This window comes from Buceros rhinoceros, unplaced genomic scaffold, assembly GCF_000710305.1.
Source record: "Buceros rhinoceros silvestris isolate BGI_N320 unplaced genomic scaffold, ASM71030v1 scaffold5029, whole genome shotgun sequence".
Classification (NCBI taxonomy): Eukaryota; Metazoa; Chordata; class Aves; order Bucerotiformes; family Bucerotidae; genus Buceros; species Buceros rhinoceros.
The window spans coordinates 81926-93166 of record NW_010430900.1 but is presented as its reverse complement, the minus strand read 5'-3'; the positions used below and the strand labels follow the sequence as shown (position 1 = coordinate 93166).

At 43.5% G+C, this 11241-nt stretch overlaps 1 protein-coding gene across 1 annotated transcript in view; it reads left to right on the top strand.

Moving 5' to 3' along the window:
• CDHR3 (cadherin-related family member 3) overlaps nucleotides 1-11241 on the top strand; it is a 41348-nt gene that overhangs the window by 29716 nt on the left and 391 nt on the right. Inside the window, exons 14-19 of the mRNA XM_010143190.1 lie at nucleotides 1-51; nucleotides 1651-1895; nucleotides 4442-4623; nucleotides 6012-6025; nucleotides 7482-7513; nucleotides 8412-8460. Of these exons, the coding sequence (XP_010141492.1) occupies nucleotides 1-51; nucleotides 1651-1895; nucleotides 4442-4623; nucleotides 6012-6025; nucleotides 7482-7513; nucleotides 8412-8460 (573 nt within the window). The remainder of the gene's footprint in view (nucleotides 52-1650; nucleotides 1896-4441; nucleotides 4624-6011; nucleotides 6026-7481; nucleotides 7514-8411; nucleotides 8461-11241) is intronic.

Below are 11241 nucleotides of genomic sequence, written 5' to 3'. Positions count from 1 at the left end.
GCCGAGATCGTGATTCTGATCCCAGGTCTTTCCGTTACGTCATTAATGAAGGTACTGCATCACAGTGTGTGAGCTGGGAGCAGTGAAAAATTAGTGAATGCTGATAGTTCACTTTGATTTGTAAATAAAAATCTGGCATAGTTTTGTCATGGTGAGCTACTTGTGATCCACGAGTTCTGCACATCATTACTTTGCTGCTTACCAAAAGAGATGTCTCTCAACAAGTTGGCTACAGGTGCTAGAACCATTCCCTTGCAACACTAGATTGCCTCTACCATGTTAATTAATATGGAGGATCAGGTTTCCTTTCCAATAACAGCTGAATAAATCTTGAGAAACGATGGTGGGTTCTGTTACTCTGCACACGTCACCTTTAGATGCTGGTACACGGTTTCCTAGGTCCATGCCGCATGCATTAAAACCACATTTTAAGAATGTGTGTTTGCACCAGTAGTCAGCTGCATCCACCTGGAGAATTGCAAAGGTAAGGGATGGCACTTAGCGTCACAAAAAACAAAAAACGAAAAAAAAAAAAGAAATGCACTGTCTTGGGGCAATTCCTTTTTTTGTTGCTAAGATGACTGCTGAGAAGGAGGGAGCAGATTGTCCAGGTGCCCGCTGTGAGTGTAAAAGGAAAGAACCTCTGTGCTCTGGAGCTCTTAGTGCTGCAGAGCTGCTCTGCGGTGGTGGCATTTACCCACGAACCCATACCCGTTCCCACGTCTCTGTGTTGGTAAATCAGGGTCTGACCACAGGTCTGGTTTTGGCGGTACAGGTATGGGCTGTGCCATGCAGTTTGCTTCTGGGCCACAGAGCAGCCCGCGGCCCCTTTGTGTTTGACAATAAACATGGCCTTCAAGGTCACTTCAACTCCGGAGCTCTGTGGGGCAACAAGGGCAAAACCAAAGCACCTTTGCTGCTTTTCCATGGCTCTGGTTTCTTGTGTGCGTGGTCTGTCTGGAGCCTAACGGCGGGGCTGGCCTGTCTGCAGCTCAGGCTGCCCTGGCCCCTAGCAAACCTCCAGACACACGGGCAGAAGATGGAGCTGGGGAGACAGTCACTGAATCCCCCCCTCTGCCCCCACAGCGAAGACAAAGCCCTGGAGGCAATCACTGTCCCTGGGACATTAGCTCACTTCAGGGGACCTGTTCTAAGGCCTCTGCCTCTGGGCAAAGGCAGAAGCAATGGAAAGGGGCTGGAGGGGCCTCTGAAGGCGCTGGTGGTGTCCGTGTGGCGTAGGGGCCACATTGTGGCACACAGTAGTGGAGTGAGCCCTGCAACAGCGTAGGGTCCTCGCCCCGGCTGGGTGCTGCTGCCTCTGGATGCTCTCCAGGCTTGTAAGGACAGGTCATTCAGGTGACCTCTTTTGTGTCCTACGGCTCTGAAGAGTTTCCACAGCCTCCTCTCAGCCTCTATGTCCCCATAGAGGGTCTTGTTCTATACTTAAATGCTTTTATGACTGTATTGTTTAAAATTATTTTACATGGTATCAGGAGAATGAAGGAGACTTTCTTGTCAATGATGTTTCACTGCACAGGTGTGTACTGATCCATACAAGTTGTCAACAAAAACTAATCTTTTTGCTTGTTCCATGCGGTTACTTTAATGTGGAATTAAAGTAAAATTTTTTTTATTTTGATTTTTTTGCAGGCAATGTGAACAATCACTTCACCTTTTCACCAAGTGCTGGCTCCAGCACATCTCAGCTGATTCTGGCATCAAAGTTTGACTATGAAAATGGACTTGATAGAAACTGGATTTACAGACTGCGTGTCTATATAACAGACGACAATTTGCTATCTGCCAGGGACAAAACCACACACCTAATTAAAACTGGAACCGTGACTTTAAGCATTAGAGTTGTCCCAAGCCCAACCACTGTCATTACCACGACGGTAAGTTCACTGAAATTTGTGTCCACTTCTGCATTTCTTTCATGGACTAATTTCCACAGGAGTGAAGAAAAGACAATAGATGTATGCAAAAGGAAAGCAAAAACCTGCAGTGGGTCCAGTCCTGGGAAGTGCTGAGCTCCGTGCTCCTACCTTGAAGCCAAAGCTGGTTGATAGGCTTGGTGTCATAAAGAATTGATCCCAGGTACAGAGTCATGTACATATGTTTTGTATTTTAGTTTCTAAAACAAAAAGGGCAAGTAGCCAAGGGACTGGGCATGCTGCCATTACCATGCAACTGGGAAGTTAAAGATTTTGGCAGCTTTATTAATAAGGAAAGAGCAGGGGTTAACCTTTGCCTGGAATCTTAAAATTGCCTCATGCATTTTGCACTACGTCTTTTTTTATTCATAGTTATTCACTTTCCTAGCTGCCTTGTACTTCTATGTGCCTCTTTAGTAGTGGGACACATTAATCTGTGGCTACGAAAGTTGAAATAGGCAACCACAAGAAATCCTATCGCTTGGGAGGGGCTTTTTTCAATACCTGAGGTCACTATCATGTAAAACTTTGAGCTGTCTGTCAGGAACTGAAGCAGTTGTGCACAGCCTCAGCATGTCACTGAAGTTTCAGCAGGTTTCAGACAACAAATCCAGAGGGGTGGGTTGGGTCTTTTCTGAGATCCCTGCCCACGTAGGGGTCCATAGCTGAGCTGGAGGAAGCCTGCACAGCTTTCAGCAGCCAGGGTGGGATTTGGCCTTGCACGGCCTGTGTAGCTATGGGCAATACAGTTGACTCCTTCACACAGCTATCCCAGGCAAGCTCTGGGTCACCAGTTTCATTTTGGAGCCGATTTCCATCAGGCTAGCACAGGGCTGAGGAGAACATGCCTCACCTTCTTGCAGAGGTGGCATAGCCTGAGGGTACAGACAGCTCTGTCCCCATCCTTGTCCTGGTTGCCACCTTCATCCCTTGCTGCACCATCTCTCCGTCATCCAGAGTCCATCCATTTTCTGCCTGTCTGCAGATGATATCACCATTTTTTCCTCTGGCATGCAGAAATGAAAATATGAGCACGCTAGCGAAGGGGTAAAAGTCCTATTCTTTGTAAAATGGTCTGGATCTGGTAGAAGCTGCTGGTAACTGAGCCAGAACCAGAAGATCCTTCAAACAGCACATGCAAGTCTGGACACTTTGTTATGAAAATGCTTTAATCCAAGCTGATTAATAACCCTGTTATTATCTAATGCTCTGTTGGGAAGGAATAAATGGCTTTCTCACTGCCTTCTCCTCCCCCTACTTGATGTGGAAATTAAAAGTTAAGCTGAATAACAAAACTTATTCTGTATTTTGTTCCCATGCTTTACCACAAGTACAGTCTAGACCACATACCACAGCATTAAATCTGCCTCCCCAAGGATATCAGCCTTCCACTTTCAGTCTGTTTTCCAGAAGAGCACTTCTATTACAGCAGCTTCTCCCTCACACGTGTTCAGTGCAGCAATTTGACGAACCACATACTGGAAGACTGGTAACGTAGAAGAGAAGTCCCGTCACAAAAAGTTACTTGAGACTTCAGTCCCGGTGGTGGTGACAATCTTGAAATTGTCTGAGAGTTACTCTAAGGATTGGATGAACCTTTTTTCCCAAGGCTAAATAGATTATTTTAAAGGTATCCTTAAACAGGAAAGAAATAGACATCCTACTAAATTTCATACATAATGTGATTACAGATGTCTTACAGAAAATTACATAAAAACTTCAGTAGACCATCAAAACTGATAGTCTACTCTAGGTAATGATCCAGGTAGAGCAAATGAGAAATTTCTGATCCGTGTGAGCATAGTTTCATAATGGGACCTTAATGAATGAGCTGCTAGCACCAAGTGACGTGCCAGCTCAGAGATGTGTCTCCTGGTACTGGGGAAGATGTGGGAGATTGTAACTGCTCAGGAGGTGTGGTTTTCCCTTCTGGAACAAGTCACAGGGAAAAAAAAAAAAGACTCTCACTTCTTTTTATACAATAACCCAGTTCCTCTGGGTTCAACTCTTCTTACGAAGTGGGCTGAATGATCACTGCAGTGAAGATGACCTACTTCCAGTTTTGCCTTAGGTAACAAGAAGCCATTATCTCATTAAGTATTCCCTGAACTTGTTCACCCTCCAATACTGCGCTTGCAGATTCTTAGGCAACCTGGGGCTTTTAAACCCCACCACAGCATGCTTGTTTTAATATAAGACATTGAAACATGATCTGGAATCTCTGTTTGCATCATGGGTTGGCTCCATTTCACCTGCCTTTGGTTGCCCCAAGAGCTCTGTGGTCCGTTTTAGTCATCTGAGCTGCTTTGGCATCAGCAGGCAGGTACGTGGGATGAATCACTGTCTCCAACAGATGCTATCTCCCTCTGCCCATGTCATCTGCAGGGCTCCAGGGCAAGCCTGGGCCAGGTGCTTCAGTACAAAAGTTCAACCAGACGAAAGGTGCCGTTGGTGTCAGTAACCTTACAAGTATGCAGCCTTAAGGCTTTTCCTATCTTGTTTTAAAGCCTGGCTTCACCATTGTGACAAAAAGAGAAAACGTCTACTCTGAATCGGCATGGTACGTGCCGTTTGTCATCACCCTTGGCAGTTTGCTGCTCCTTGGACTGCTGGGGTACCTGGGGTTCCTGCTGGCGACGTGGTTCCGCACCTGCTGCCCTCCGGCACACAAAACAGACAGCACGCCTCTGTGAGTCCTCCCAGATGTCGCGCTGGGGAAGTACCCAGCAGCACCTGGCAATGACAGAGATAACTCAGGGCTTTTAGCCATAATGAAATCTATGCTCTGAATATTTTATAGAGGTATGCCCTTCGCGGCAGTACATGCTGTTACTGGCTACAGTGATATTTGGTGATAATTACATGAAATCAATGAAAAATGACCATGGCAATTTTTTTCATGGGTTTACTAACATTAGCATTAGCTGAAGGTAATAGTAGAATTAACAGTTATGACATCTAAAGGCAGCTGTAACAGTGAGGTGCAGTCAGAGCCTGTGCCTGACTGTGCTGACCAAAAATACAAACGTTTTTGGTTTGTGTTTGGCTCCCACTGCGAGGTTGCTCCCCTCTAGGCAGTTATTGGATGCATTTTTCTCCCTTTCAGCTACAGTCACAGAGTTCTTTCCAAGATTTGGTGCTCATGCCAAATTCTTTGTTTCAGCAAAACTTATGCAGATTTCCTAGAGTTTTACCCAAGCCTCTTGCAAGGGTCTAGCCCATAAAGCTTCACTGTACCTCTAAGTGCTCATGCTTGGCAAAAGTCACAGAAGCACCTGTGATGGTCTCTGGTTCATTGTGGGAAGAAACATCCTTTCTGGCTGCCTTCTCAGTGGACTGGAGCCAGACTGCCTCTAAATTGACTTTTTACTTTGCAAAAGGAAGATAAGCAGCTCTTTAAGTGGACAGGGATTAAAAAAAAAAAAGGATTTCTATAAGTATCCTCAGGATTTTACCTTAAATTTAGAAATTATAGTAAAGTTAAAGAGGTAGTATATGACTGTGATTATAATTCAAACAGTGTGTGCAAGGAACTTAGCAATTTGTGATAAAAATGACAAATGGATCTATCAGCAGGTAGCTTGGCTATTGTTATTATTTATTAATAGGGAAGTGATTCATTGGGAGTCAGGCACTCCCATTAAAAAGAATTTCTATATTTTCAAAAACATTAACAACATTTCAAATATTTTAAAAAGTATTATCGGAGCACATCGTATCCAAAAAATTGACCTTCCTCTAAGGATGGAACAAGATGAGAATATTTGAAAAGATATTTTTCCAAATTACATAAATCCATCATGCTACTGTCAATAAGATTTCTTTTATTTTTTAATATCGTCCCTTCTTGGAGAGGTGTTAGAGCAATGCTTAGAGCTGTTTCCCTGTTTGAGAGCAGCATTAAATGATGCAAGCCTTCAGTGAAAGCAAAACCAGAAACCAAACAAATCAAGCAAATCCCAGAACTCAAGGAAATGCATCCTTCTTGCCAAATGAAAGAGGCCAAAGCACGATATTTTTATGTAGACAAAAATAAGACATTTCTTAACCACACTCTTAATCTTTTTCTCATTACAGGATGAATGGTCCAGGTATGTACCTCTTTTCTATATTTTAATAGTTCACAACAAGACCTTGTTTGCAATTCTATGTAAAATTTGGAAATCCATTTCTAGACAAATGGATTTGACCCAGTACAAAAATATTGAGATTAAATAACACTGGCTGATTAAGAGAGCCCGCGTTAGCGATGTCATGATCCTATTGGTCTTCAAATCTTTCAACTGTTACGTAAAAACCAAATTCAGACTAGTCTGGTATTCTGGCATGGGTGCTAAAGAATGAATGTATTTTTCACAAGCGATTTGTATGCTCTCTGTTAAAAAATAATCCTATCCCTCTACAGCACCTTCAAGAGTCCTCTTCACTCTTAACTGATCTCTGATCTCTTTATTTGCTCCCTTGACACCATTACTTCATGTACCTGAAGATTTAAAGTATTGTTGCTTTTAAAGGGGTTTGTATAACTTAGCAGGAGTATAGGTTGTACAATTAAAAAACAAAAAAGGGTTTTTTTAAGCAGTCTTGTTCCTTTTAGTCCCATTAGCTTTCTGCTAGCAAGTGTAGCTCAGTAAGACCCTGCTTTTATAACTCCCTTTCCTCCACCAGTATCTCCCAGCTTGAAAAAAACACGACTAATAAAACCCACAAAAATTAGCTGTTCTCTTTGTTGCCCAATTTGAGACATTTCAGCATTGGCTGGTTTCCAAAAAATGGATGCTTGGTGCTATCTGAAAAACTGGTTCCAAATGCTGGGCAGCAAAAGCCAGACAGAACAGGTTTCCCATCAGTGCTCAGGTTGAGACCCATCTGCAGTACTGCTGAGTACGTCGCGCCCGCTAATGGTCAGGCACGCAGTTCTCCAAAGAAAGGCCATTCAACAAATTGGCAAGGAGCGAGCAAGGAGAAATCATAGCAACTAGCTGGGTATCATCCACAAATCCATGCTGTCGAGATGCCCGTGGCACTGCTGCTGTATTTGTTTGCATGTGGGATGAGTTAATAGTGTGGTAAATTCACACATAACCAAACTGTTCTTCAATCTGAATTTTGCTTGACTGGATCTGCAGCACTCCTCTGTTTTGTCTCCAAGTTGCAAGCTTTGCAACTACAAACATTCATAGAAAAATAACCAAAACCATTTGTAGTTCAAATATCACCAAAGATGAAATTCTGTATCTGTTCATATTATTTAGAATCGGAAATTTGTTAAAGAAACTGATGTTATGTATTCATAACTGAAGGAATAACACTTTTCAAGCCTAAACTTTTGATTAGTTATTGGCAGCTGTGGATTAGCACTCCAAAATACTGTGAAGGAGATCACTTTTCAAATGGTATGAGGGATCAGCCTTGAAAAGAAATAAGGCTCATTTGAGATGTCTCAGAAGTTGAGTACCAAGATTGTCTATTTGTTTGAAGAAATTTTGGCTTTAGTCACTGTCAAAAAAATCTGATTCTTTACAATGTGCACTTTCCTTTCTATAGAAAAGAAGAAATCTAAGAAAGAAGTGGTAGTGGTAAGTACCGATGGCCTCAAAACAACATCTATTTGCCCAGCCCCATCATGCAGTATGATTGTGGGGTCATTTCTATGAAAAGTGTTTTATTTTCCCAAGAGAATATAAAAATGATAGGTGAGTTAAAAAGGATTGCCCCCAAATGCAAAACATGTCAGTGCCCCAGCTGGCCTCTGTATTTGGAGGCAAGGCTGGGTGTGAGGGGTGCTCACCTGCACTGCGGCCCCTTTGTTCCAAGTGCCGAATACTCCAGCCTCTCTGGCAGCCCCGTACATGGGAGGCCAGCCGGAGCAGTGACAAGGACACTCGCTGCAGCCACAGAGGCAGGGTGACAACTGCCCCAACGTGTTGTGCTGCTGAGACACTACTGACCTGTGCAGCTAACCCTGACCTGCCTGAGTGCAACCAGTAAGGTATGCAAGTGAACCCAGGCTGTAAAGAGTCTGGTCTTGATAAGCTGTTTGCAGCACAATGACATAGTCATTTCTACTGTAGTGGATGTTTCTTCACTTCTCGATCTTGGGGCTCCTTTCTTTTTCATAGCTATAACAGCGTAAAGGCTGCAAGGCACTTTCCTTAGTGTACTCTCCCTCCTCAAGTTCTTCAGAGAGGGGATTCCCAAGTCTCTTCTGGGTGGAGGTGACCCTCTCATGGTTACACACATGGAGGCATTTAGCATGTCAGACCTTAGTCATTCTCCTTTGGACTTCTAAATGCAACACCCTACACAGAAATGGCTTTTGTTGCCAGTTTTGATTAAACCCAGCCTACAGGAATGCAATATGCAAGTCATACAAATCCATCTCCATCCATGTAGGTCACCATTTCAAAGTTGCTGCTCCTCCTTCTTACTTAACTAATTCACAGATTTCATTTCATTTTTTGTCTCTCTTCACAGACAATGACAAGACTGAACACTGTCTTTGATGGAGAAGCCAGAGACCCAGGTAATAAAAAGCAGTTAACAGTGGATATGAATATTTGGCTGGAAACGAACTGGATTAGTTGATTTAAATATGGTTCAACATTTGCTTTTCATATTTCGGGTTTGCTGTTTCCAAGGAGAACGAGAGCTATATTTCACAGACAGTGACAATCAAGACAGTGCCCTAGTAACATTTCTAATGGTAAAATATACTTTGGCCTTTGAAAGCACACATGCAACGGCCAGATAATTTGCTACTCCTCTGCTAAACCTGAATATATGGATCTGGTATAGGAAGGTGGAAGGGGAGGAGGAATATGTTGCAATCCTCCTGCTTTGGTACTGTCATTGCTACGTGATTTCACCCTTCCCATGACTGGGAAATGGCCAGCAGATTAATCTAGGTGCAGATGTACTGACTTAATCTCTTTAAACTCTCCCTGGATGCAGGACGGGTGCGTGAGTTACTCAGTCCTGCACAAACCTCCTCCCTTGCTCCCAGTGCATTGCTGCTGTTTATCTAAGGCTCGAGCATTGCTTGTTGAGGAGGAAAGGGAAGACCGTTTGCTTTTAGACAGTTGTGGTGCCATCGGCTACCAAATGTGACACCAGTCTCCAGCTCTGCTAACTCTCATCTTATCTGGTTAAACAGCTGGAAAAAGGGAAATTAAGGCAAAAGCTAGGAAAACCAGGATGACCCAAGGAGGTGTAGTGCTCATTCCCACTCCCAAGTGATGGCCACTCTGCTTTGCAGCAGGGTTCATTACAGAAAAATGTTTCTTTTCCTAAGGATTGATCTGCCTGACCTCATCCCCCTGAATCACAGCCACTGCCTGAGCCCTGCACCTTAATGCTTGCCCTGACATTAGGGTGCCCAGACCTGTGTCAAATGGCTGAGGGCCCCAGCATGAAGAGGGGGGCCAGTGAAATGTGACAGTCAGTCAAAATAGGTCTTTAACAAATAGATACAAAAATAAGTCTGAAACAATAGGTCTAAAAATTCTCCAGAAAAAGGCAGGCTCATTTCAAGGCTTGGATTCATCTGGCCAAATTTCCACCCCAGTGCCTGTACCTTGTGTTTCTCATTAGCTGGCTCAGAGCTGTTGGATCCCGTGAGCTAATGAGAAACTAAGGCAAGTAGGCATGGGGACTTCAGTAGAATTTGGGCAAACAAATGGGATCCTACTGTGCAATTAAGCCCATCCACAAGGCTGCTCAAGGCCAATTTGGCCCAGATCCAAGCCCACCTGCTATTTATAAAGAGTTCTGGAGGAATGGGCTCCAAAGTCCCTGCTTTTATCCTATGTCACTGCATTTGTAATACATTAAGAATTGATGTTCTCTAGGCCACTGCAAGAGCTGTTTCCTGGTGTTTTTGCAGGCCAGCTGCTGGCTCCCTTGCTCAACAAACCTGACCACACCAGACTTAGGGATATCTGAGCCCGTCCAAACTGCCCTCCAGAGCCATAGTGTTTGCGTCATGCCTGACACAACAAGCTATAACATTGCTTTGTGGTGTCATCAGAGAAACGTTTGCTTCCCATTCCTCCCCTCTGTGGTGCATCCCAAACCCTAGAGGATCAAGTGGTGGTTTGGAAATGAGATTTAGTAATTCCCAGGAGGTCATTATCAAATATGATTAGGAGGGATGGTCAGGAGCTGCTTCCTGCTCTGGGCTGTTTTAACATGCCCACCTTGTAAGCAGTCAGAAAAAATAACATGTAAAGAGATCCAGTTTCATCTTTAGTTACTCAAATTGTGTTAATGTGTCAGAAACCGTTAATTCTGGTACAAACTGTACCATATAGTAACACGCAACCACTGTTTCTTTCCCGGCCTCAGTGGTCTTTTGTTTGTCTCATATTAATAATGTTTAATTACAAGAAGTTCCACCATAGCTAATAATTCTCTGTTTAGCAAGAGACAGTGATTTAGACTGTGAGGCAATCAGACTGGATGCATGGCAACATTTCCACCTATCTCTAGGTAGTAAATGAACTTGAGAAGGTACTTGCTTTTAATGTAGAAGTAGAAATTACCCATAAAATCTGAAAAGGGCTGAAAATCTTTCTAACAGGGCAAGGTAGCCGTGTGTGCAAAACAACGCAAATCTAACAATATTTTATATATATGAGGGAAGCACATACTTGCACAAACAGAAATTACATAGTATTTAGTTCTGTTAACGACAATGTGCACGGCAAGCCTGGAGGGAAGCATTTTGTGCAAATGGAGAAGCAATGGGTACAAGCCAAAACTCATTTGGGATCCCAGATCTCCAAATCTTGGGTCAACCTAGATGAGCTGACATGCTCTGGAAGATGGATGTGGTGTATTGTGCTCCTAGCAGGTTTTGCTTCCTCAGGTAGGAAACTCTGCTTGAAAAAGTAGGCACAGGCCTATACAATGGCCTTGCTCAGCATGGCCAAATGTAGAAGTTTTGGGAGAGTTAGTCCTACCAACTAAGGACCATGGATGTACTTGTTACACTGCCCATGTTAACTCATGGTAGCTATAATCTGGGTAGAGGTACAGGATGACAAGAAAGTCTTTTTTTTTTTTTAATAGAAATGTTTTGAATATTCCTATTCCCTGAACTGCAGAGCCAGTGTTTATACTGGTAGAATAGCATCTCCACTAAGTGGCCACCATGACACACAGGTCCCCACACTTGCTTACAGAAGTGAGGCTTTCCCTCTTGGGCTACCTCCCCAATACAGGTGATTATCCAGCTGCTTCATGTTTATTGCTTCAACCCCATCCTGAGGAGAACTGTCATGTGTTAATCTGCTAAAGCAGGAAT